This window comes from Haemorhous mexicanus, chromosome 6 (genome assembly GCF_027477595.1).
Source record: "Haemorhous mexicanus isolate bHaeMex1 chromosome 6, bHaeMex1.pri, whole genome shotgun sequence".
Taxonomy (NCBI): domain Eukaryota; kingdom Metazoa; phylum Chordata; class Aves; order Passeriformes; family Fringillidae; genus Haemorhous; species Haemorhous mexicanus.
The window spans coordinates 14,554,972-14,582,637 of record NC_082346.1 but is presented as its reverse complement, the minus strand read 5'-3'; the positions used below and the strand labels follow the sequence as shown (position 1 = coordinate 14,582,637).

The 27,666-nt window shown below is 41.2% G+C and overlaps 1 protein-coding gene across 3 annotated transcripts in view; it reads left to right on the top strand.

Annotated features, from left to right (window-relative positions):
* TUB (TUB bipartite transcription factor) overlaps positions 1 to 18,714 on the top strand; it is a 138,095-nt gene extending 119,381 nt beyond the window's left edge. For 2 of the 3 annotated variants that reach the window (XM_059848915.1, XM_059848916.1), the window contains 7 exons: positions 4,482 to 4,603; positions 5,385 to 5,576; positions 6,152 to 6,264; positions 7,262 to 7,376; positions 12,122 to 12,220; positions 12,615 to 12,786; positions 13,199 to 18,714. In XM_059848915.1, coding sequence (XP_059704898.1) covers positions 4,482 to 4,603; positions 5,385 to 5,576; positions 6,152 to 6,264; positions 7,262 to 7,376; positions 12,122 to 12,220; positions 12,615 to 12,786; positions 13,199 to 13,332 — 947 coding nt within the window. In that variant the 3' untranslated portion in view covers positions 13,333 to 18,714. Of the gene's footprint in view, positions 1 to 3,507; positions 3,580 to 4,481; positions 4,604 to 5,384; positions 5,577 to 6,151; positions 6,265 to 7,261; positions 7,377 to 12,121; positions 12,221 to 12,614; positions 12,787 to 13,198 lie in introns of all 3 variants that reach the window. The other variant, XM_059848913.1, reaches the window with a different exon arrangement.
* Positions 18,715 to 27,666: the final 8,952 nt, after the last annotated feature.

Below are 27,666 nucleotides of genomic sequence, written 5' to 3'. Positions count from 1 at the left end.
GCTCAAGCCAAGAGTGCTCTGATGCTTTAAGAATAACCTCTTTGTGTATAAAGAGCAAAATGTAAGTGCAAACTTGACTCGTGTAGAATGGACTATTCATACCTAAATGCTGCCTCTTGTCTGCAGAGCAGTTCTCACTAGGATTCATTTTTTCTGGGACGTTACCCTGCAGATGTGAGCAGCTCCAACTGAAATGGGCAGATTTTCTCCAAGTGCACTATTTCCTGGGCATTTGAGTTGCAGGGGTGTTGGGCATGACTAACAAGTTCTGATCTGTGTGGTGATTGTGTTGCCTTAGACCATGGCTCAGAATATTTAATCATCAGGCACACTACTAAACTAAAGCTGATTGACTTAAAAAGTACCCACAGACTTGGCAAATTAGGTCACAGCACTCAGATTTTTACTCTGGGGGGCACTTCTAGTTTGGATGTTTTTTTGCCAGGTTATCATATATTTTTATTCTCCCCAAATTTGTGTTTATTTTTAATAGAAGCAGAGAGTGGAAATTTTTTTGTTTGCATTGCTTCTGTATATTCTCAAATATATGATGCAATCTTTTTTACCAGGTCTGATCCTGCTCAGAACAGACACTGCTAAGAGTGAACCACTAGTGTGTTTCAAGTTGAGGCAAGGGGGGAACATTTATTTAAATGTGAATACCGAGGTTTATTCATTTATATTTACAGCAGAGCTATGCTGGGTGAGACACAAAGACAGGTTTTAAAATAATGCCAGCAGCATCTCTGTAAATTATTTTTATTATGTGTGTATTGTTTGCTGCTTGATACCAGCAGAGGATGCTTGTTTTGAGAAAGTTTTGAGTATCCCACCATTAATGTGATACTTTATGCAGAGATAAAGCTCTTCATGCAGATTGCCACTGCCACTTCACTGCTTGTGGCATGTCCTTACTGGTGTGTCACCTGAAAAGTGTTTAGAGTTGCTGTTTCCCACCAGGGCTTCTCTTGCATGGAATAGGAGCAGAAGGAGAAGTGCACAAAGATGAGGCACTGCAGAAAGGGACCTGGGGGCCCTTGTCCATGACAAGCTGAACAGGAGCCAGCAGTGCCCTGGCAGGCAGGAGGGACAGCTGTGTCCTGGGGGTATCAGGCACAGCATCACAGCCGGGCAAGGGAGGGGATTGTCTCACTCTGCTCTGAGCTGGGACAGCCTCACCTCCAGTGCTGGGGGCAGTTTTGGGTGCCACAGTATAGAAAAAAACATTAAACTGCTAGAGAGGGTCCAAAGGAAGCTGAGGATGGTGAATGTCTGGAGGGGAAGCTGTATGAGGGGTGGCTGAGGACACGTGGTCTGTTCAGCTGGGAGAAGAGGACACTGAGAAGAGACCTCATTGTTGTCTTCAACATCCTCATGAGGGGAAGAGGAGGAGCAGGCACTGATCTCTTCTCTGTGGTGACAGTGAGAAGTTGTGTCAGAGGAGGTTTGGGTTGGATATCAGAAAAAGGTTCTTCCCCCAGGGGGTGGTTGGGCACTGGAACAGCTCCCCGGGGCAGTGCTCACAGCACCAAGCAGAGTTCCAGAAGCATTTGGACAGTTCTCTGGGACACATGGTGTGACTCTTGGTGTGTCCTGTGCAGGGACTCCATGATCCTGAAGGTTCTCTTCCAACACAGCTTATTCTGTGATTCTATGAAATGCTAACTGGTCTCATGGTAAAAGCTGAATCCCATTGGATTTGCTGGATCCCATTGGATTTGCATAGCCCTAGTTCATGCCTGTTCCGCTCTTTGGCACTAACCTGGTGGAGAGAAACTTCTCTAAGCACGTGTCTCTCCTTCCCCAATGAGTCAAGATCTGTAACAAGACAAGAGGTTATAGGCTACCGAGTGTGAAAAGAATATGCCACTTGCAAGAAAATGCCAAATGTTTTATTTGATTTCTCCATCTGTTGGAAATTGCCATCCTAGAATAATTTTCTTCCTGTAGGAAATATTCATCTTTTTAATTTCCAAAGTGTTAATCTGTAGAGTTTCTCCCTGGCAAATGAGTCACTAGGACAGAGTCAGACTTCCATAAGTTTTAACACTGAATAACTAACTTGTAGTCCTCACACTTATCAGTTTCCAATATGTCTCTGTAAAGGGCATGGAATGAGCAATTGGGTCTTAGTTCTTCTTTGCCACCTGAAGTTTTGAGATTTAGGGGATTTCAATCAATTTCATTTCTGGATTCCAGAACAGGAGCTCCCTGAAGCGTTTTTCTCCGCAGGTTGTGAGCGCAGATGTTTCTAAGGCTGGCACAGAATTTTCACCACTAAAGTATTGGTGGTGAAATAGTGAGCATAGGTGTGGAAATAAACCAGTTCTGTCTGTGGATATGAATTATGGCTTTATTGTGCAGCTGCCAGCTGAGGAGATGGACTGTGTCCATTACCCATGCATAGAGCCTAGAACATGATTGTCCTTATTAAGAAATAATGCTTGTGATTAATGAGTGTGTGATTGATAATGAATGAATTCTACAGGCTTTGAAAATATCTGTTGACCTGTGAACTCAGGCCTCCCTTGCATAACCAGGTCCTATTGAAAGGTTTTGCTGTCGTGCTCTGTGGTGTATGTCAGCACTGGGGGAGCTGAAGCAGTGGATAATGAGACCTTCACAGGGCAGCTGAATGCAATGCAAGCATTGCTTATCCTTCTGGTTAACTTTTATACCCTCACTCTTACCACTCTGGTGGTATTTCACTCTCCAGTGTGCATCTGGGTATTCTAAAGTGATATGCACTGAAGTTACTGGAAGCAGCAATAAGAGCAAAAAGTATTTTAATGCCTTTTTTGCTGTCTTTTTCTTCATCTGTTCCAAAATTTGAACTGAAGAAAACCATTACTGATTCTATATCTGCTGTTTATATTTCTGTACATCAGTTTGGTTTCCTGTCTGCTTGTTACAGACCAAGTCCATATTCCAGAAGACTAAACTACAATAAAATCTTTATGCATATCCCTGGAGCTCCCAGAAAAACAGTTTACAGAGCCTGATTTCATTCTTTGATGGTGAGGTTGCAGTAGGCACAGGGACTGTAGTAGAATTTAGGCCATCTGAATATGAATCTGAATACTTCTTTCAGTGTTACTGACTCAATATTGTGTAAAATCTGTGTGTATCACTTATGTCAGTCAGGTTGGAGGGTTTTTATTTTGTAAGAGTTCCAAAGTAGGTCCAAACCCCACCTTGCAGCACACATCACGCACAGAAGCGTTGGTGGCACCACTGCTCAGCATGAATGAAGTTTGCTGAAGCCTCAGCTCTGTGATCCAGGGCCTTTTCACTTTATTCAAGGTACTGAAAGTGAAGATCACAGTAGGTATAAGCAGGTAGAAGGTGAATTTGATGGTGCAGTGCAGAAATTGTGAATCCAAGCAGCAGCATTGTGGCCCCATCCCAGAAGCCTTTAGCCCTGTGTGGGGTCTTCTTGCCAGGTTACGCTTGTTCACCCAATGAAGGGTTTGCAGAATCAAACCCTTGGATTTTTTCCTTTCCCAGATCCCCATGCAAATACATCCTGGTCCTCTTCCACCTCCCAATCCAGTCTTGTCGCCCTGGATCATGTTCCTGGTGAGTACAGAAGGAAAAAGTTAATTATGTCCATGCTGCTTGGCTCTGGAAATCTGCATTTCATTTATCCTTCTATATTGGACTTACCCATAATGGGACTTCTGGACCAAGTGATGTTTTTTTGGTTTTTATTAAAGGATAGAATATAGCCTGTAATATATGGAATTTAGAGAGCTTGAACTTGGATATGGAGTTGCTTCATCTGCATGATACTCTTTGAAAAACTAGGCCTGGCAAGTGTCCCACCATTGATGCTTTTTGCTGCTAAGTTCTATTTGATGTTCAAAGTTGTGTTTCCCTTTGAAATGTCTGAGGTTTTGAATTCCTGTAAAGTCAAATTTTCAAGTGCTGCAAGGCAGTTCCTTTGGCCTGGGCTGCTACTATTCTTTACATGAAATAAGATGCAGGAGAACATTTCCTTGATGTGAATGTTTCTTCTCGGTCTAAGATGTGCTCTTCAGCAGATCACACAGCTAAAAGTGTGCTGTACAAGGGCTTGTATTTTAATTGTGAGGGTTTCCAAGTGGCTGTGCTAGGTCATCCTCTCAGCTCCAATTTCAGCTTTCTGATTTTGTGCTGTGTTTGAAGTACTAGATTGGATGAAGATGATCTGAATTTAGTTCTTGACCTGATATTTACTCCTGTATCACTGGGTAACTTGATCCTCTGTGTGGAATGGAAAACCATGATGTTTCCTGTCTCTTTTACTTGAATGTTTATGCTTCTCAGGAGAGCTGCTGTCTGACCCATGTGTTCATGCTCTGCCTCACACAATGAAGCACTCTCACACCCCCTGACTCACCTGTGAGCCTCAGGGTGCAGCAGTCTGATAAGTGGTGTTTTACAGCAGGGATGGGCAGCTTTAATCTGTCACTATTTCATGTGTGCTGTTTTCTCCTCAGGCATTTCAAGTAGCATGAATTTTGATGAGGAAGAGGATGAGGAGGATGAGGACAGCTCCAGTTCTTCACAGTTAAACAGTAACACCCGGCCTGGTTCTGCCACGAGCAAGAAATCCAATAAGGTAATGGGAGAGTGCTGAAGAAGGGGTGTGCAAGCTGAACTGCACGATTTCAGGGGGCACTCAGGAGAGGCCTGGCTTTCTTGTTCTGTGTTGAATATGCTCTAGAGTCTCTCCAAGGTGATTTACTGTGATACCTCTCAGGCTTCACAAGAGCAAGCAATGAAAATAATGACTTGGAGAAAAGAATGGCAAATATTGCCTGAACTTGAATGAAGAGAAAGGGAAACAGTAAATATTTACCTTTCTACCTCCTGCAGGTGCTCAGAAGGATCTTTTGTTTCCATTGACTTTTTCTGGGCATTTTCCCACCCTGTTCTCTCTGCTGCTATCTGAACATAAACTAAGACTTCAGCTGGTTCAAATATTCTAAATCACAAGCTCTTGCTAAACCAGTTGATGATGCCCCACTCTTTTATATACTGCACTGACTTCCCATCTTTGTTAGATCTCTCTGGAGCTTAAACTCTTGCTCCCTATCCCATTCCTTCCTTCCATCAAAGGTCACCCCTATCCTTGAGCATGGCCTTTCTGACAGAAGGAGTGTGGTGGGATGGGAGGGTGTGAGCCAGGGTTTGCTCTGTAAGCCCTGTACAGCACTCTGTCTGTGCAGCCACCCTGTTCTGCTCCACCAGATGGGTCTGTACACAGAGCACCAGCAAGACAATATGGCCCTTGGTTTCACCTTTTTAAAGGGCAACTTCTATCAAATGCCATTCCTTTGTGCTTATAACCTTGGTGTAAATGGAAATGAAAGAGCCCTGAATTTTGCTTGTTGTTTTAGGAAGCGGCCTCAGCCCCCAGTCCTTCCACAAATGAGCCTCTCATAGATGTGGATGACCTGGAGGAGTTTGCTGTCAGACCTGCCCCACAGGGCGTCACCGTCAAGTGCAGGATCACAAGAGACAAGAAGGGAATGGACCGAGGGATGTACCCTACTTATTACCTCCACTTGGAAAGGGAGCATGGTAAAAAGGTCATAACATAACTTGAATGGCATACCAGTTACATCTGAATATTAAAAACCAAAATTAATAAAAATCTGAAGGAGTCTTACAAAGAAAATGTAATCTTGTATTTTGAATACATTTTTGCTTTCTCTAGATTGACCCTACAGGCTTCCCAAAGCCAAACAACACTACCACTTTCTTCCACTGCCTTTCTTCATATGTCTAATTATTGGCCTTAAGTAATCCATGCATGGCACCTTTATTTGACTGCCAGCAGTTGGGGCTCTCTGCATTCTGTGGCCTGAAAAGCATCTACTTTCAATTCAGCTGGAAGAGCCAGAGCAAGCTAGAATGAAGCATTAAATAAAATAGATCAGATTTAATTATTTAAACCATAAATAATGGAATGAGTTGTTGAGAAGTCATTTTCCCTTACCAGATTTTTTTTTCCTGGTTTTGCTAAATCCTAGGAGATCTTCTGCTACTTTGCTTGTGATGCCTGAAGACACAAAAATTGCTTATGGTTTCCTTATATCAAAGCAGGAAGTGGTGTGTGCTAACCTCTTTAGCATTCTAGAATGTGTTTTTTTGCATTGCTTAGGTGTTTCTGTTGGCTGGAAGGAAACGAAAGAAGAGTAAAACCTCTAATTACCTCATCTCTATAGACCCAACTGACCTGTCTCGGGGTGGAGAGAGTTTTATTGGAAAACTGAGGTAAACAGTGATAAGTCTAGGATATAAAAATATAGATAATTTCTTTATATAATGTAAAGTTCATTTGATATTAAGAAGCCTGTAATTCACTATGTCTCCTTAGTTAGAGGCTTGACTACATCATGTGATCATGGTCTTAAAGATCACCAGTTATCCAAGGCATGTTTTCAAAAATGTCTCAAGTACTTACAGGATCACATTTTATTAAAAGTCAGCAGCACTGAAGCTCTTAAGTGCTCAAAGGCCAAATTCTCAAGGGTGTACCAGCACAACTTATCTTAATGGGATTTTCAGAAGTGCATGAGTACATTGTGTCTAGCCTCTATTGATATAAATACTTTGGAATGCACTGTTGCACAGTCTGAAAGTCCCTTTGGTTTTGCCTGTTCCTCAAGATCCAAAATAGTTATTTACAGGTAGTGGAATTATTTCAGAGCCACGTGTTCTTTTTCTGTCTGTCCCCACGTTGTACAGCCAGTCAGCTGTCAATCCCTCCGTGGAGCCTCTGGGTGTGTGATCAGATTATCTGTGCCTACATTGTATTTTGCACTCCTTTCCATTGCAATAATAAAGATTTGATCTCACTAATGGCTTTATAAAACCCACTCCCTATATTCTAACAGAGTTTAGTAGTCAGGTAAGAAAACAGATGGTTTTGGAGCGAGTAAGTGTATTTTAAAACCAAGCAGACACACAAGATAACCCCACCCTAGTGTTTCCTTACAGCTTTCTTGTATTTCCTAGTTTGCAAGATGTTATCAGAAATCTCCAGCATGATAATAAGGGACCTTTAGTATACACTTCTGCACTGTACCTTTACATTTTTGTCATTTTGGCCATTAACCCAGGAATTGCCATGTAGTTGGGATTGGAAATGACAACTCTCTGTACCCAATATTTGCCTTTCCTTTGGGGCCATGGTGCAGTAAAGGATTGATGTCTCAAGCAGCATTGCTGACAAATGGTGATTGGATTTTCCTTTTTTTTTTTTTGGTAGATCAAATCTTATGGGAACTAAGTTTACAGTTTATGACAATGGAGTAAATCCAATGAAAACAACTTCCAGCCTGGAGGCGAGTACCCTGCGTCAGGAGCTAGCTGCTATTTGTTATGTAAGTACTGCTCACAGGCACAGCGTGCAGGAGGGGCAGCTCACTTTCTGAAACAGCACACTGAATTTCCTCCTCACTTATGATTATGTAAATCAGCATTCAGACTTTGATGTAACCAAGCAGCTGATCTCCACCAGAGAAACCAGGAGGCTCAGTGCAAAGTAGAGGTGGAAAGCGTTGTGCACTGAGCAGGGCTGCCCAATTCTCACCTTTGGGGAGAAGGGGGAGTTTGAGCTCTTACATAACCCTCTGGAAAGGTACACAGCCTGCAGGCACCACCTGAGGGAACCTCCTGAACTGGGAAGAGTTGTGCACATGGCATTACTGCTCTACAGTATGATTGTTTGTTATGGTGTTTGGAGGAGGCCTCTCTGATGCAAACCACTGGTAGCTGACAGCTAGGTCTGCAGCAGCTGAGATTGGGATAAAAACTCTAAAACTCCTTTTTGCCAGGAAAAAATCCAAGTAAAATCCAAAATTTGATTGAATGAGAGAAACCAGGCTCTTACAGGAGAGTAAGTAGCATTTGTCAGGAGCAATGCAGACAATCAAGACTTGAAACACAGCTGCTGTTGTTTCATGATTGCTGAATAACCTTTTTGGTGAGAGTGTTCTTTCTGGCCAGAAATATTTGGGCCCAATAAACCCTTCCAGTGAAAACTGGTATGTACACTGCTACAGAAAATTGTCTGGTTTCACAAATCAACAGCTTTGATAAAAATATCCAAGAATGTCTTTTCTGAAGAGTTCCTGCCCAGATCTAATCAAGGATGCCTGGAAATCTGTAAGGCTGAGGTCCACCACATACCCCGTGTATGCAGAGAATGTGTTCCCAGAAGGGTGAGCTTTGGGCTCTGGGGAGCAATGCATCTGGAAGATTTCCATGAACAAGGAAGCTGAGAGCCATCCCTTCCTTGCAAAGTGCTGGAAGTTCTGAAGGAGAGCAGTATTAGCTGCCAGCATGTTCTCTTCCTGCTGCTTAGGATGCAGTTTTAATGTGGCAGATGAGCAGATACATATCCCTCCCTTGCTGTTGGATTTGAAATTCTGAGAATTTCCAAAAACTCAGCTTGCAGGATTTAAAACAAGACTCCAGGGTTTGAGGTCACTTTGACTGAAGTCTCAGTAGAAGCCTAGCAGAACAAGCATGTTTAATAAAGGTAGCTTTACTGGTTTATATAGGATGGCATTCCCTGGAGCCAGGCAACTAATCTGGTGCAAACTGGAAATGCAAAAAGAAAACCAAAGCAAATTAAAAAAAAGTTACATATTGAGAAATGTAGGCATTGCTTAAGTAAGTCTACCACAGACAATACTTGAATGATGAACAATACCAAATAAAAAGCTGTTGTGGTCAGCAGAGGTAATTAGAAGTATGGGTGTTGGAAAGAGCCAAACCATAGCCACTGTTTGGAGAATGGGGCTGAGATAAGCTGCTTTTGTATGTCTGTAATCAGCAGTTTGAAATGGGTACATTTGTATAAGAAAATTACTTGTTCCATTGATATTTTGGTACTAATGGAGAAAGGCAGCAGGCTTGCAGGTGTGCTGTGGCCAGAGGACAAAAGGAAATTGGAATTTTATTTCATTTCAAACTAGCCAGGTTTGCTGAAGTGAGATTATTGTTCCTGGCTGCAGCAGAACCAGAGCAGAGAGTGCCAGGAGGAACAGAGCTGAAACACCCTTGTCCTAAGGCAGTCTTTTAATTCCTGCCCTGAGATTTCCCCTGCAGCAAAAGCTATAAAAACAATACTTTGAAAGCCACCTCTATGCCTCTCACTGTCCCTCAGCTCATCTGAGCAAGTACCCATGTGGAGCTCAAGCTGTACCCAACTTACTGAGCATGACCTGCTTAATCATCTCAGCAGGTGTAATTTATATAGGCAGAACCTGGTGCTGCATCTGTGGCTGACTGTGAGGTAAATGTGGTGAGGGCTCTCTTTGGGGGTTCACCTTGAGATCTGTTCCAAGCAACAGGATCAGAGCTAGGCAAGGTCAGAGTTTCCCCAGGTGCTGTTGAGCACTTTTACTCCCCTTGTGTTGGCAGCCCAGCCTATTAATAAACCTGCAGCAGCACCTAATGGCTGATTGCAGAATCGTTGGCAAAATTTATCCAGGAGCAGTGAGGAGCAACTGTGCCACTGGCAGCAGGATTTTCTGTGAGGATTTTCAGGATTTTCTGATCCATGGGATCTCTCAGTTCAGTTTCCAAGCAGTGAGCTCAGCTGATAGATGCTCTGAGATGTTGCCCAGGTTTCAGTACAGTAGCAAGACTCTGTGTTCCTACTCAGGCCTCAATCACTTGGATTGTGCTCCTCCAGTGTTGTGGGTTCTGTGAGTTGGGCCTTCCTTGGAATGGTAATTTCTACAGAAAATATTAAGGACAAGGCACTGCTGTGTGAAACAAGCCCAGGAAGGGAAGTGGCTGCAAGAAAATGGGGGTGGTAAAATCGTGAATCTCCTGGGAGCTGCTGGGATATTCACCTTGCTGCTTTCATCATGGCAGCTATTGCCACTAAAGCAACGTGCTTACATAATTATTTGAAAGTATGCAATATTCTAAAGGCAGCCCTGGGGAGAGGCTCTTGCAGCCCAGTTCATTGTGAGGCTGACTGGATGGGCTTAGGCAGAGAGTTCAGCAATCCTGGGCTAAATCCTGAGCTGATAAAAATCATTGGTGTCCTGGTTGAGTCAACAGGGCTCTGCCAGTGAACAATAATTGTGTTCCTGTGTAAACCAAGACTGTCAGTGGCATTAAAATGATGTGAAATCAGAATTTGGTTTATGTTCCCCTAATAATACCCTTTGTAGTCTTAAATTTCCACACACAAAAGAGTGGAGGAGGGAAATAAAAGAGAAGCAGGGAGTGAAGCAGGAGGTGAGGTAATTTTAATAATTTTCCTCACATATTCCATGTTTATATAATTTCAGTTTGGCACTGTGAGTTTAGCAAAAAGGGTAGCATTTGCCAGCACAGTGTGTGATAATTGGTGATGATGGTAATGTGCAACTAGTAACCATTCTCTTATCATGTACTAGAGGTACCAACTTCAGTGTTTCTGAATAAACCCAAAAAATATAGTCCTGTTTTTTTCCTCTGCTTGTTGGGAGGGAAGTGATTCAGTACTATTATTTAATTTTACCTTCAACAATGTCTTCAACCAGTCAGCATCTAAATTAATTATGTATAGCAGAACTGCAGCTTGAGGAGAAGAAAAGTTTGTAAGGCATAGCAGAGAAGCCCAAAATTGTCAGTACTTAGTGGAAAATAAGCACAAGCATGAATCTTTTCTTAGAACTTGTCCTCTGCTGAGCTGAGTCTCTCCTACTTATAAAATCTGCTGGCAGTCATATCAGTTTTCATCTTGCCATGATGCAGAACCAACTGAACTGATAACACGTTTTACTCTGCCAAAGGAGGGGACATAAATGATTCAGAAAAGAGGCAGAATCTTCCCATTAATGTGTAGAGTTAGGAAGATATATGAATATGCCTGGATTGCTTCAGGAGCATGCAGTAAAATAATGCAGTAGAATTTCTCTTGCATGCATGCAAATCTTTAATGAGTTGTGGAAAATCTCCAGATGATTTGCTGGAACAGGCAAAGATATTTCAGAGGTCTGATGATGGCAAAGCTGCAGGTATTTTAGGTGGGTATTTTCAGGTGTTTCCAGTGGGTTGAGATGCATGGACTTTTGCTTGCAAAAGTGGAGGTGTTTTAATAAGTTTAGTGTTCCATGAAATCAGGACATTTTAATTAAAAATGTAAAAGCAGAGACAGCTGAATTTGTCACTTTTAAATGTCCGAGTGGTAAAGCCACAGCAGCTGGAGCCTCGGGGTGTCTGGTTCTTGGCATCCTGTGGTATGTTGCTGGGAACAATGGGAATGTTCTTCCTGAGGTTCCTTAGTGCCTCTCCAAAGCCCTTCATTTCAGTTTGGCAGATGGAGAAAAAAAATACATGTGACTGAAAAAAAGCAATCACCAAACATGAGGAGATGGACTTCAAGGTGTCACTGCTTCCTTCACTGGGTTAAGGCTAAAATCGGGTTTTACTGGAAAATATTGCTCTTTACTTTTCTGGTTCTCTTGTGAAAAGCTGGTCAGGAAAGCATCAGATCACTTTTAATGGAAGAATTTGTATTTTCCATGGATTTATTTTTGCTGCCCATGTGGTTTCTTTGCTTTCCCTGTCTTCATAGCTAGAAAATTTGCCATTATGCTAATGTGTTTGGTTTTTTTTACCGTGGTCATCTCTAAGTAAACTTTGAAAACCACAGCACTGCTATCAGATGTTCTGACTAGCATTTTGTTTGCTTTTGTGCTGGCTCTGGAATAAATGGAGCTGATCCCATATATTTAATTTTGTCTCGCATCAAAATGTGTGACTGCATTTTATGATTTTTAAATTGCAACTGCTTTATTTTGGGATCTAGCAGTAGCCAAGCAATCTGGTTAATTCATATCCTTTCTTAACAAAGGGATTTAAAAAAAAATATATGTTAATGTTGCTGGCAGCCAGTGTTAGGAGTGTTTTTGGAAACCTCTCTATTTCCATTTTTCCTGTTGTCGGAGCTTCTAAGACAAAGCCAGAATGTTTGGCAGTGCCACTGAAGGTGGGAGTTTCAAGATGTTTTTTGAGTTGACTAACAAACAAATTCCCTGGGCTGCCACAGTGTCTCTCTGCTGAAAAAATTAACTTTAAAAATAAAGAGCATGATGAAATCTTTTGTAAACATTTTTAGGAAACAAATGTCCTGGGGTTTAAAGGACCTCGTAAAATGAGCGTGATCATACCAGGAATGAATATGGATCATGAAAGAGTTTCCATCAGACCACGAAATGTAAGTCTTACCAGCAGCCAGCACTAAAAATTACTTGAATTCTTTTCCAGGTAGAGTTGGGGTTTTTTATTTGCATTTCTGAAGGTCTAGAAGTTAATAAAATGGTATTCAAACAAATGCAGAAAAATGGGATGTGAGTCTGCTTCTGTGACTCACAAAAGCTCTACAAATAAAGTATTTTGATAACAAAAGGTACAACTAACATTTATCAAACTGTGGGAAGGACTCAAATGCACATTTCCATTTAGATCCTCGCAGTTCTCAGTTTCATTCATTGAAGTTGTTTTGAGGGTTTAGTCTTTGGGCCAGGATTGATGAATGTTTTCTTCCCTGTTAATGTATTTTTTGCCATGTGAGCCTGTTAAGCTGAAGCGTGTGTCTGTGGTGTGTGCAGGAACATGAGACACTTCTTGCAAGGTGGCAGAACAAAAACACAGAGAGTGTCATTGAGCTGCACAACAAAACCCCAGTCTGGAATGATGACACCCAGTCCTATGTTCTGAACTTCCACGGTCGAGTCACCCAGGCCTCGGTGAAGAACTTCCAAATTATCCATGATAACGATCGTAAGTAGAGTCTCTGCCTGAAAGTGTAGGAACAGCACTGTGTGCACAGTCTGGGAGGGATTCTGCCCTCAGTTGTCATCTGAGCAGGTTTAATTGAGATCTGTGTAAGAGGCTTCCACAGTCTATGCAGAAGCCATCGTCTCCCTGTTCTTGCAAAAAGCACTTTTTATATGTGTCTTTTTTTTTTGACACTAACAAGTCTTGCAACCCTTTATCACTCAAGCTGTCCCTGCTTCTCGCTCTGCTATCAGCACACCCACTTGCATGAATAAGTGCTGTGAAGTTTGATGAGTGAGCATGTTTGGGTGGTATTTTGTTGCTCTGGGACAGAGGGTAGGGTTGGATGCCTACTAATTTAGTGAGGGTTGCAAACAACAGTAAAGCTTTTTGCCTTTCCTGACCTTTCTGGCAGCTGACTACATCGTGATGCAGTTTGGCCGCGTGGCTGAGGACGTGTTCACCATGGACTACAACTACCCAATGTGTGCACTACAAGCCTTTTCCATTGCCCTTTCCAGTTTTGACAGCAAGCTGGCTTGTGAGTAAAGGGGCGTGGGTGAGCATCCTCTCGGAGGAAGCAGTTTGCCATATGATTCCCAATCCCTGCTGGTGTCGCTTATGGTCCATACTAAAAAGGTCAGGGAAAAATACAGTTGTGGAGGACCACTCTGTGGCTGAAGAGAAAGTAAAAGGAATCTTCTAAAAATTCAGGACATTCAGGAAATTATATTTTCCTTTTTTTTTTTTTTCTGTCATATTTTTCTGGAAGTGACATCAAGTTTTTGTAAATAGGAGTTGTCTCTCATGTCCCTGGTTATGTTATGGATGTGTGCCATGATGTACTGTACCATGGCTCCAGTAGCACCATGACAGTGGTGTCTTTTTTAAAAAAATCCAGAAAGGGCATGAGAGCTCCAAAAGTTTCTTTTTACATTTAAGAATCATTCCGAGGCTGCAATCGTACCTCAAGGTTGCATTCCTGCATCAACTAATCAGAGCTTCACATCATCCAGCATAAGAGAAAGATGAGGAAAAAAGATGCACTTTTTTTTTGTTGTTTGTTTGTTTTTTGGATTGTGCAAGAATCTCATGTAGTATAAAGCCAAGTCTGAAGGTTGAAAACCTCTACTGGACTGAACTTGATGCATTGCTATTGTACATGTAGTAGGGCATGATGAATTTTAATTGCAGTAGGAGGAAATGGAGAAGTGGAAAGCACAAAATAATGTTGCACAAGTCACTTGAATTCTAAGCTGTCATTATGTTTTAACATCTACATGCTTTTTAATTTGTTTCAAATGGAAATGTATTTGCAGTACAGAAAGGGAAAATGAAAACATCTCGATGCCAAGAAAGCATAACTTATGTTGAATTTGGCATTTCATGGGCTGGGAATTTATATCCTTGTATTGCTGTGGTAATTCAAACACATATTTTGTATGAAGTGATATAAACAATTGGATAAAGGCACTCTGCAGAGAGTCTTATTATTTTGAACAGGCTGTGTAAAGCTGAGGAAGGTAAATGGAAATATTTTATTAAATTTGTCTGGCCTTTTGAGCTTTTACAATTTGTTGATCGCATTTTTTGAACTTTGAGCAACAACCACTTTTCATATTTATTTCCCCTTGTAAGAATGCTTGAAATCGATTGAAACTGTGTATGTTGTTCTCTGATGTAAACGTGCCAGCTACTGAGCTAAATCCTTCTAGGCAAATCTAGTGTATGCTGCATACAAATGAGACACTGGCAGGACACAGAATAGCTTAAAATAGTGCAGATTTTGCATCTCCATTTTTCTGCTCTATCTGGAATATACAAACAAATACCATTTCAAAACAAAACACGAGCAAAGAACAAGCCGTGGTTATCTCCTCTCCTGAACATTTCAAAAGCCAGGAGCTGCAACTCTCGAAAGCACATTGTAAAAATAATGGTCACACATCTTTAAAGATAATGGTCTTGCTGCCATTTTCTGTGCAATGTTGTCCAGAATGGCACACAGAGTAATAGAATTTATATGTTCACCAGAAGGGTGTGGAAATGTGAGTGAAGTCGTAGCTGTGTTTTATACTGCATGTATTCAGGCCCTCCTTTTTATTCCTAATAAGCTCTTGCACTGCACAGCCAGAGATTATGTAATGTAAAAATGAGATCAAATCTGATTGTCTCATAGTTGACAGGCCCTTTCTGACTGTAGGGGACAGGTCACAAAGCTCTCCTTAAGGCTGTGCCATTTGGACTGTATCATTTCAACTAACAAAAGAAATATGCTCTCTTCACCTTTGCCTTCAGCTCTCCTTCCCAGTATACAGACAAAGGAATTTCAGATAAGAGATGAAAATAAATAATTACCAGCATTTTTTCTAATCTTTTAAACAATCTATGGGAAGAAATCTGCTGGCTTTAAACAGTGTTTTGTTGATAGACTCAGCATGTCAAATATTCTCTTTAATTAACAGGAAGCTCTGTCTTTTTTTTTCCCCCTTCATCTTCTTGCAAGGAGCCTTTCCATGCAATGCTATAAGAAGGAAAGACACCTTTTGTTTGAGGGAAACGAGCATCAGTTCCCTCCATGAATGATTGAAGTGCTGAGTCATGAGCTGCAAGGTGACACTTTGCCTTTGCTTTGTTTTTCTCTGTAGCTGGTGGTTTCCCACAATTTCACATCCCCATCTGTCATCTCACTTTGGGTTTAACAGAGAAGGCCCTTAGGCCTTCGCTCACCTCATCTCAGCCTTTAAAAAGCAGCTCCAGTGACCACCAGAATTTTATGTTTGGACTACTGCAAAACCAGTCAGGAATTCCCAGCGCTGTTATTTAGGTGTGATGTGGATTTGGAGAACTCTGCAGCGTGGGAATGGCTGAATCTGCATGGCTTGAATTCTGTGCCTTGCCAGTCACACTTTGGAGCCTGAGAAAGTGGCACCTGACACAGTTTTCTGCCTCTGTCCCTGCACAAGGCTGTGTCAAAGGAACTGTCTCGTGGTGCAAATACACAATCTGCTGGCTTTAGTGGTGGAGCTGCTTTAGGAAGGGTTATTTTTAACCCAGATCATAACAATGGTCTGACTCACATCATGACCTCCCAGGGAATTGGCACAAAAGGAAACTCATGTGCAGTGAACTCCTGCACAAGGGTGAGAATGAGGGGCTGGGGAAAGGCTGCAAGTTCAGCTTCTTGGGACAATTCTGCTGCCAGCACATTGTGTAACTTCACTCTCACTGCATGTTCTTCCCAGCCAGGTATTTTTTTTTTAACCTGTAACCATGCCAGGAGGAAAGTGGTGACTCAAATTCCCATCATCTTAACAGAGTCTGACAGGGCCATCAGCCAACGAGCTGCTGAGGGAAAAACTCCCCACAATAAATGGAGGTCACTAGAGGGGGATGTTAACCTGGGACTAGGAATGAGGAACTCTCATTAAATCTGGGTCAGTTAGAACAGGATTTGCTCCTAATGCCCTTTGCCAAAACCCTAATTCCTCACTATTGCTGAGCATGGTACTGGGTTTGATTCACTTGGCCTTCACCCTCTGCTCTGGAAGCAGTTTCAACCATTAATTTTGAATCTGTAGAATTTCTGATGGATAATTTTTGCTGGATATTTTCTGGTAAAGGTCACATGCAAGATGATGCCACAAGCTTTCCAGCACATCTCTAAATTTTGTCCTCCTAACTTGGAAAAGTCAAACCAAGTTCTGTCCTACCTGGAATTACATTTTCCTCAAGAAGTCACATTATCTTCCCCATCAGTAATAAAGTCTTGTTACTAGTAAGTATTTTCAGAGACACGTGCACACTGAAGTAACCAAGGAGTAATTAGTGGTACACTCCTGTTAGTAACTTCTGCTGGGCCTGCATTCAGAGTGCAGCAGGGCATAACCTTGTTTATTCAGTGTGACAAAGAATAGAATGGCCCCAAGCTGTGTATTTCCTTCACACAGTCTTAGTGAATGTTTGGATACGGTAGATTTAATGTTATTTAAAATCCCAATATTGATGATTTTTTGCATCTGCTGTTGATTTTGGCAGAGTTGTAAACAAATTCCTTGCCTGAATTGCTTATGGGCAAATGCTGCATGCTTTAATGAGAGTTCTTAATCTAACTTGTCACTCTGTTTACATCAAACAGTTTCTTCCTGGCCCTTTATCTAATTTTCTTCATCTCTGATGTTCTCTGTTCCTTCTCATTCTCTTTACAATTCCTTTATCTGCTCTTCAAGGATGTGCAGCTCAAAAGTGTTTGACAATATTGCTCAGTGATCTCTCCACAGATGAATAATGCCTTTGGTGCACATTCAGTGATGCTCCTACAATAGAAGCCTTATCAGAGGGCTGAATTTGGCCCTTTGGCTTTTCAGTAGAGTAAATTAACACATTAAAAGGTAGCAGATAAAAAAGCTTGCCTAAAATATAATCAGAAATTTTCTCAGTAAACATTCAGTTTCCAAAACATTGGTTGCAAATCAATAGCAGAGCTGGCCACAAGCCTGGAGGCAGGCTGTTAGATTCCCTTTGTAGTGCTGCCTTATTTTTCCTTTTTTTTTTTTCAAAAGGTTAGAAGTGATTTTGTGAGCTGAATTGTGTTGGTGGCCTAAAATAGTTAATAGTTTATTTTTTAGAAGCTAGGCATCGCTCTGTTCCTTTTGTAGGATAATATATGGCACATAAATCAGTAAGGTCATAGGCTCTTGTTAGAAATTCTGCAGTTAAGAAATCAGTGAGAATGGTTTTGTAATAATTACTGGGCAAGTCTCTTGCTATTCAAGTTGCCTTACAATAGTGCTGGAGTTCCCAGCTGGCTGTCCTCATGAGGTCCTAGCACTGGAGGAGTTGGAGTGAAAAGGGCTCTGTAATAAAATCTGGTGGCTGCACAATTGGAAAATATCATTGTGGAGTCAAATGACACCACGGAGTTTTATCAGTCATGGGGAACCAATGCCATCAATTCCAACTTTCTGAGGTTTTGCTCCCTTGTGGTGAACAAAGGAGGGGCTTTAAACAAGCAGAGACACCAGTGAGCTCTCTAAAAGTATTGGACATTAGGCTTACTTTTCTGCTGTTAAAATCTTACCCCTACCTGAGTGATGCCCTTTAAAAAAATCAGAAAATCAATCCAGTCCTTACTATGGAAAATCATTCTCAGTTCTTGTGTCATAGCTTTTTACAAATTTTTATTATTAACTAATTTTTGATTTCACATAAGGGTAAAGCAAGGATGGGGGAGAAGAGTTTTTGCCCTGAAGGGATGATGAGTGTAGACCAATATCAGATTATTTTGTCTTTGTTTATTGTAGTAGGACAAGACATGGGGTTGCCTGGTGTTCTGGGCAGAGAAGGTTTCTCCTAATGTATTACAGGTGTCTGAGGGAAGATTTTGGCTTTGATCCTATGACATTCTGACTCTTTGCCCCATACTTTCCCATTGCTCTCCTAAAACATCATTTGTGACATTTTTTTTCCTGCTTTTACAGAAGCCTGTGCTCACCAATCAGATATCTTTGCTTGGTAATTAAGGACAGCACAGCAGTCACCTTTATTAGAATTATGGGCTGATGATTTCTCAGAAGGCCTCATTTTGATTACTAGAATGAAGTAGTTTTATACATATAAATCTTGCAGTAGAGTTAATCTAACTGTAGGTGCAGGCTTCTCTTGTATGTGCTACTTAATGAAATCAGGTTCCTGTTGTTCCTCATGTACAAAAAGTACCTTCCAGAGTTCTGCTCTGTAAGTGTTTGAAATTAATTATGTAGTTATTCTTCAGTTCTTTTTGTTGCTCGCCAAGGAACTAAGAAAAGAATTTGCACAACTATCTCAATGCTTTGGTGTTTTGCTATGAACTATAGCTCAGTAGCTGATACTCACAAATGCCTGTATATTGGATGAAAATGCATTAAAACTTATTTTGTATGTTGTATTTTATTTAACTGCCTATATGTTTTCGATTCCCCTTTTTCAGTAAGGGTGTGTTTATCTATGCCTTTGCTGAAAGGCTCTAGGAAGAGGACACTGTTCTGAAAAATTATGTGTACATTTTTGAGAGGAAACCTTCCCTATTCACATCATAATTGGATTATACAATAACACTGGAAGCTTATCATGGTTTTATTGAAGTCTGCAGTGGCAGTTTGAAAATTACTCTGACAAAAGCTTGTTAAGCACATGGACTGTAACAAAGTCCTGCTTGAGAGTCAGAACCTCACAAGTACCTGGAATACTCATGATCTATTCTGTGCTTGGGTACAGGCAAAAAAAAAGTCCTGAAGAGTCAAAATCTGTGCTAAAGTCAACCCAGTCTTCTAGGCTGACTCAGCACAGGCCTGGGGATTGGGTCACCTGGGGTTTAACCCCAAGGGAGTGTCTGACTTTGTGCAAACCTTGGAACCTCTTTGTGCCTCAGTTCCAATGGGTTCCATGGGACTCCTGGGTTTTGGCCTGGCTGTGTCCATCTCTGTTCTGCTGAGAGGACTTCCAGGAGTGCTTTGAGGCTGGTGGATGAAAGAGCTGGTTGCTGTGCTCAGAACTCAATTGAATGCTCCCTGAACCAACCAAAATATGGAGTTTTCTGCTGCCTGTATAGAAACCACATAACTAACCAATCTCTTAGGATCAAATCTTGATGCTGTTGAATTCTTGTCAATGATTTAAGTGAGGCTTCAATTTTTTTACCTTGTATTATTTTTGGTTACTAAAAGTGCAGAAAAAACCAGTAAGGACAAATCATCTGATACATTATTCCTTCTGACAGTGTGTGTGGTTGGTTGTGTTTTACTTCCCAGCATCTGTTGTTTTAAAACTGTTATTCCTGAGCACATTACAGAGGTTCACTTAATGCAATCACCTATTTATGCTTTTAGGTAGCAAACTGAGGCACTTGGCAGTTGTGCTGCAAATTGCCTTTTTGTATTTTTGTTTGCTTTTTTCCTTTCCCTTGGATGTGACTCATTTGTTCAGAACTATTGTTACTGCCCACTTGGACTCTGTCATGCACATCTGATTTAAAAACAATGAGCCTCACGATTTCTGACTACCTTTTTACTCACCTGGGATGTTTACAGTGTTTCTCACATTTCACCCTGCATCTGTGGCTTCTTACTGAGGCTGTCCCAGTTGGCACAATGCCATTAGAAGTGTCAGTAATTTATGAAGTGTAAGAGTAATTCTCAAGGTAACAGAATGTAATTTATAAACATTTTTATAAATTTTAACATTAAAATCTAGCTAGGTTTAATGCCTACAGTTTGGATGAAATTGCATGGAGATTATTTGTTCAAAATTTCCTTTCCTTAAGCTTGGTTTGAAGCTTGAGCTTGTATTTTGGAAGCTTTAGTATGCTTCTGATCCTGCAGCTCCATGCAGATTGCCAGACTGTGACTGCAGCAAGCTGTCAGTGTGATGAGGACACACTAAGTGATGAGAATTCCAAAGTCCTGGCAAGAGTGCACGTCTTAATTCTCTTAAGCACACTTGGGCATCACATAGGAGATTGTGTACCTTTCCTATATTGACTTACTTACCAAATAACAGCAGGAACATTTTCACTCCCTTTGAATTTCAAATTTTTTTTTTTTTTTTTTAAGGCCTACCATCTAGGTAAGTGTAATCTTAACAATCTTAACATTTAGTCTTGATGTGTTGGAAAATTACATCATGTAATCATTTTATTTTGCCAGTGCAGAAAATCTCACCAGCACACGAAATCAGAGTGTGTTGGGTGGGCTTTGGAATCAGAAAGGTTGGAAAAGATCTCCAAGATCATCCAGTCCAGCCTTTGATGTTCAGTGTTCAGAAAAGTTTATGAGCCCTGGCACCTCACAGCAGGAGGTCTTGATTCCAGAAGATAACCCAGTTATTACCATCCTGTTCTCTTCCCTAGGGAGACTCTCCCAGCCCTCTGGAAGTAGAACTTTGTTGATCCTGATGTGTCTTTAAATATTACAGCATTTTTTTGGCTATTTTAAAAACATTTTCAAAGATGTGGTTTAAGCTCAAATAAAATAGTCTTTCAAATAGTTAGAGGTGTACCAAGTGGGCTTGGCTGAGAGGCAGCTGCTTTTTCCAGCAATTTCCTCAGCTGTTGTATGAGCAGAGCATGATAGTCCTGCTGGAAAAAACATAACATAGCTATTATATCTATCTATCTGTCTCTCTCAGCATATTACATAATAATATGCTTTCCTTGGGTTTGCCTAATGATGCTGCTGGTTTGTGCACCACAACTTTTCTTTCTGAAGGGCAGAATTTCCAGTACTAAACACAAATAGAGCCCTGTTTTCTAGTAAAGGCTCTGCCTCATTTCCTGCTGCCTTACATGTGGTTTGGGCTTTGTTACTAAAAATATAAACTTTTCATCCAAGAAAAAAACAGGATTTCTAGACCAAATCACTGAGACTTAGTGCTGTATGCCTGGATTGGCAGAAGGCTGTTTCTGCCAACCAGAAATGTTGTTCCTTACTGTTCCAGCTGTTGCCATGGGTGAGCACTAGGAGTCAGAGGGTCTCCATTTTGGACTTCATCCTGAAGACTAAACTGTTTCACTTTGGAATACTGGAAAACCAAACCATGTAACTACAGAGTTTTCATCAGGCAATTAAGTTGCACTGAAAATGAATTTTTTGCTAATTAATTTATGAGAATGACCTCAAACAAACATGGGAACACTGAGAAAATGTCAGGAACTGAAAAGTTGCTCAGCAAAATATTTAAATCAAGCCCACTGAGTTTTCCTAAGTAAAAAACCAAACAAACCAAAAACCCAACAAAAACCAATGAGGCTCTATTTCATTCCTAATTGTATTTAGTTGGGGATTCAGTGTTTTATAATGCAGGCTGAAAAGAAATTCTGTGTACTGTTAATTCTAACTGCTGTTTTAAAGTAGGGCTGCAGCAGTGATGTGCACTTTTACAAGATTTCTAACAGTGTCACCCCAAAAAGCTGATTGTGGAATACAGCTCTAACTATGGAATTCTCAAGAGTTACTGAGTCCAGTGATACTATGACAAGTTTTTTGTTGGTTTTCTTTTCTTTCCAAAAAAAACCCTAACCTGTTTTAAAAAGCACCATTTATTCTGTCTTTCAGACTACATTGCACAAGTCCATGAGGTTGAATTCCTGTTTGGTATCACTTTAAACACTTTCTTGCAGGTGGTAGATGCTTTTCAGCTTCTTGGTAATCTGTGTTACTGGAATTCCTTCTTTTGCTTAAAGTCCCTTTATTTTTTTTTTTTCCCCACCCCATCTATATTTCTCTTCTTTCAAACATGTGCAGGTTTTTCCATATGGGGACACTTCAGAGCACTAAGTCAGTGAAAGTTCTATAAAGTCAATATCTGTGAATTAAAGTGTGTTAAATCCCTGTGTAGATGTTCTCATTTTGAAGTAGGGTGGCCTTGAATTCTGGTTGCATAATCTTCCACCTGGGTATTCATCAAGTTGGGCAGTTCAAGGTCGTTGGGGAATTTTAAAGTGCTGAACAGGTTTCAGACCAAGCCCTGGTGAACATGTAAAGGAATTCACCCCTCTGCACTCTCAGGGTGGCACTTAGGACTTACTGTACCACATTTTTTGGTTTTTTGAGCTGTACCTCAAAGCTCAGCACCTGCACAGTAGAGGCCACATTTCCCAAGTCCTGTGTTCCTAGTGCAGTTGTTTTTATTGCCACCTGTATGATGAATTTAGGCTTCCTGACAACAGTGTGCTTTCTACTTGGGATTTTGTGGCTGCCAGGATGCTTTACTAGTGTGGCAGAGCTTGACTCTGGGAGTGTGATGTAAATGATGCCCGTAGAACTAGGTTCATTTACAGTGCCCATCAGAGGGGATGCTTGTTTCTCAGAAAATAATCTTCCTTTCTCTTTTTCTTCTTCATTTCTGTCTGCCTGGATCTGGAGGATGAGAGCCCCTCTTAGCATTCATGCAAGCCATGTCAGGAGAGCACACAGAGCGGGTTTCTCACGGAGCCATGCAGCTCTCATGTGCTCACTGTCACCCTCTCTGTCACACTGCATGTTTGTCCCCGTGTGCTGTCCCCTACCTTGTGTGTCTGTCACCAGTCAGAGGACACGGCTGCAGAGACCTGCATGGAAGCTTAGCAGAGAAAATGCTGAACCGAAGCCATTAAATCCCAGCTCTCCCAATCCTGAAGAAAGAGCTCCTCCTGAAGGCAAAAACTGGGACCTGAGGCTCTTTCAGTCACTTGAACTTTCCTTGTGTTCACATTGCATTTCAGAAGAGAACACCTTTTTGTTCTGCTTGCACCCTTTTGAGACCTAAGCCCAGAAAAAGGCAGCACAGAATCCAAGGAGTGCAGTTGCAGAGAAGCAAACCAAAGTGCAAACAAGCTCCAGGTGCAGATGTGGAGGGAGCCCAGCATGCAGGGAATGGCAGGATGGTGATTTCCTGCCAGAGGATGAATGGGCACACTGCTTGGCACTGCTTGGAGGGAGTCAGTGTTCAGTGACAGACTGATGGTCACTGCTTATGTTGTGTCATATTGCTAAGAACTCTGTCCATACTATTTGTTTCTCATCTAAACTGCTCAATTTCTGTACAGATTTCTTCATGATGTCATTTTCACTCATTAATTTCCATGTCAGGCCTAATCCCAAGCCTGCTGGTGTAACCAATGTTTCTTTCTAACTTCTGTTGTGTCTCCATAATGCCACACTTGTGTGTCCCTGCCAGAGTCCTCATGTCTTCTTGTCTTTGTTTAAATGTGGGCATAACTGGATCACAAAAACTGGGCATTACTGGCATGAACACTTCAGGAAATGGGATTTGGAAGGGAGGCCAAAGTTTGCTCTTACATACATCCCACGAAGACTTGTTGACACTCAAAGGGAGTTCTAGAATATCTGTTGGTGAAAAATGTTCACCTTGTCCATTAAATGTGCTGCCAAATTCAGTGATGTCAAATGTTGCACAGAGCATTTAGAAAAACCAAACCTTGCCCATTATTTAAGGGATAAAATAGGGCAGAACTGAACCTGCTCAAGAACCAGCAAATCACTGGGAGTTTCCCTAAGAAACAAAGTCTGCAAGGAACAAACCTCTTACAGTGGCTTACTGAAAAACATGTATGAAAAAGACAAATTTTGGAGCTTTAATCATTTTTTTATTATCTTAAGAGTGTAAACATATTTTCTGATGATTGAAAGTAAGTTTATTTCAAATTAAAATCCTGTGCTTAGTGACAGGAAAATCAGGTCCTCTGACAGTTGTATGCAAAGTATAAAGGGGACATACATACATGACCAGCAGGATTGTCAGTTTCTAAGTGTGGGATGGGTTTAGTTTATGACTTTCCCAACATTTTCTAGGTTTAGATGTGCAAATATTTTTGCATACTCACATAAATATGGATACTGTCTTAAGAAAACTCCTTTGGTGGTATCTTCTTTCCCCTCTGTTCACAGTGACAGCACAAACCATGTTATTAATTTGCCTTGGGGTTAATCATTGCAAAATATCTCTAAAAGAGTCAGTTACTTGAAACCTCTTTTAAAATCATTTTGAGCAAGTGATTTTTTTTTTTTTTCTGCTGAAAAGATTACAAAAAGTTGTTCTCTCTCCTGCTTTCCATGTGAGTATCTATTACAGAGAACCATCTGCTTTTCCTTTGAGCAGACTTTTCAGCAGGATTCATCCACACAGTGAGCCCAATCTCTACCCCATGATCACAAGACTGGGGCTTTTGTTTCTCCTTTTTGAACAAATCCTTACACTCAAGAGCAGGGAAACAAAACAAAAAATGTCTGTGGAGGATGTTTTGTAATTTGTTGCAGCTCTAGAAGTATCTCAGACAGTACATACTCTGGAGGTGGTTTATTTCTGAGAGCTCCTAGTAGCCACTGAGCTGATTTTGGTACTTTCCAACACTGTCTTCATCCAACTAATGACAGTCTGAAAGATCCAGTGTTTGGGAGCAGCTGTCAAATACTCAATTTAGAATATGATGAGACTATATCTGCCTGTAAAGAAAAATAACCTTTGTTTCTGACATGTTTACTTAAACTTCAAGAAGTAGAAAATGTGCTACATGAATGTTTCTGTCCCTAGAAAATGAAGAAGCAGATTAGTTATTTTTATTTTAATTTTTTTTTTAATTCCCACAGTGAACATTTTCTGATTCATCTCTTTGCCTTTCTTAAATAAACGGATATTATACAGTAGAATTTGAATATGTTATGGTCTATATTTTCTTTACATTATATGGGGTTTTAAAGAACAGAATATATCAAATTTGACAAAAAATGACAACCAGTATTTAACCAGACATGTTTTTTCACCATAGCTGTAACATGTCAGGCTTGGCCTGTTTTGAGTAGCCAGGCATCTCCCTTTTTGCTCAGACTTTAGAGAGTTTTAGATAAACCTGCAAGAATGTGCTTTTGCAAATTAAATTTTTTTAAAAGAAACTCTTTGGTATGCTGGAGTAAATGTATTTATTTAGCAGTATGTAAATGACTGATTTTAGTGTTTGTGAATACAGAACACTGTGCAGAAATATTAAACTTACTTTGTTTGAAACAACAATGTCTATCCCTACCCAAGGCTGGAAGCACCTCAATAAATTACTTCCACTGGATATGGAGTAATTTCACATAAGGAGTTTCCAGTGCCATTTAAACTGTATTTTTGCAATTTCCTCTGTCAGGAACAATATAGTTTGGGTAATCTTGCACTTGGGCAGGTGTTTGGTCCCAGCAGAGAGGAGGAGTGGTCTGTGAGCACTATCTAAGCCATCCCAGGAAGATCACTGAGAAAAAGGAGAGGTGTCTATGTGCTCTTTAGGAATCTGTGCCCCCCAAAAAAACTGATGAAGTTCCAAAGCTGAGAAAAATCACTTGACCAGACCAACCTTTCCAGCTGTGTTTGGGATGTTCAGTCTGTCTGATCTGGTGTTGCATTCATTTGCTTTGAAATACATGGTCACTATAAAACCATTGATATAAAGATGATTTTCTAACACTTACCTGGTTTTTCTTCCCCAGTGCTTGTCATACATGAGGTTAGAAACATAGGATTTTATTTTATTTTTTATTAGAATTTGCAAGTAAATATTATTTAAATAGAAGATTATTGCTGTGTTCTCAAAGGTAGCATACTTTTCTTATTCTTAGCTGGAAAATTAAAAATCCAAGATATGGACACTAATTGCTAATGAAAAGAGTTAGGTCATAAACTTCTAAGATATTTATCTGTTTTCCAAATAATATTTGATAATTAATCCTCTTTAAAGTATTTTTGGGGCCAGCAGGGATCTTACTTTTTGCTTTATCCTGATCCCATGGTTTACCTGAAACAATTTGTAACGATTCACAGATATTCAGGGAGAATTAAGCCCATTTGTGGGTTTTAAAATCTAGTTTTATAACAATATTTTTCCTTTTAACAACACATGTGCTATTTCTTTTAGCTTTAACAAAAAGTACAGCCATTTCATTTGCCAGGTGGGAAACATCTCAAGTAAAGGAACAGGAACGTGTGCTTTTAAAGAGCCTGACTGCTTCCAGTGGGCATCCACCTGAGCTTCTGTGACTTTTTCTCAAATTCCCAGCTTTGCTGATGTTCTGACCTATGATTTTGATTTACTTACTTCATCAAAGTTCTCTGAGAATCCTGATTTTGATTAGCTAACCTCTCCTTCAAATTATGAGTGTTCTCTAGTAGAAGTGAGCAGTTGATAGTTGAGAAAGCTGGAGAGACACATTTGATGGTCCTTTTCTAAAATCCTCCTCTAAACAGACATTTCTGTTTCAGAGGGGGGAAAGCTGAGGCAAAGGATGGAAAGGAAATATTATTCAAACAGGAGGAATCCCAGTTTGAAGGCTGCTGGTGAGCTTCTACAGGAGGCAAGGCTGGCTACATTCAGAGAGCCCTTACTGGTCCCTGGGGAGGGGCTGCCAAGGCCATTGACACCTCAGGGATGAGCTCCTGAGGCTCTCGACACCTTGCTGCAAAGAAACAGGAAGCCTTTAGCCCTGTCACAGGTGTTAAAAGTAGCCCTAACAGCTCCTAAGGTGTAAGGGATTAGAGCCCTTGCAAGGCACATGTAAAAGAGGAGTTCAGCTCCTTTTTTTCCCATGTAAAAGGGAGGCTCACGTCCTTCTTAGTGCTTGAAACGATGGGAAATAGACCTGGCATTGTAAAGGGGACCCCCTTTGCTGAGTTTTTGCAAACCTGGGAGAAAATGTCTGGTACAGCATAATTATTCTAGGAGCACACAATAATGCTGTGCCAAGAGGTTGGGCAACTCCCATCTGGAGAATGATGGCCATCACCGGGAGCTTCTGATCAACACAAATCCACTTTCCCATGGTGATGCCTACCTGGTGGATTCCCAGATGATGTGGATTACAGGTATGTTTGGAACAATTGCACCTGGCAGAGGTGGTGTGAGGGCAGTTGGTGGGCTAGATCCATAATTCAGGGATACAGACACTCTGGGGGCTGGGCTGGTGGCATGAAACAGGGCTGGCTGGTGACTCTGGATGGGGCACAGGCCCTTCCCATGGGTTGCCCCAGCTGTGGTGGGTGGCATTGCCATGGGCATTCCCCCCACATCCCATCCCAGCACCGATGTGAGCAGTTCTGTGGGGGTAGCCCCAGGCTGGCACCCCACCTTGACTGGCATCCAGCATCTGGCTTGGAGCTGGTGCAGACCAGGGGAATCCAATTTATTTCATTAAAGCAGAGTGTCCCAGAGGCCCATGGTGGGTGTGTAGATGCAGTGGGAGGCCTGCTCTGTGCTCCTGTGTGCCTCAGAATGCCACAGTTCTGGTGACACCCCGGGAGCACTCGCTGTGACAATCCAGGGAAAGGGTGTCAGCCTCACGCTGGGCTGTGCCTGTATCCACAGCAGAGCTCCAGCAC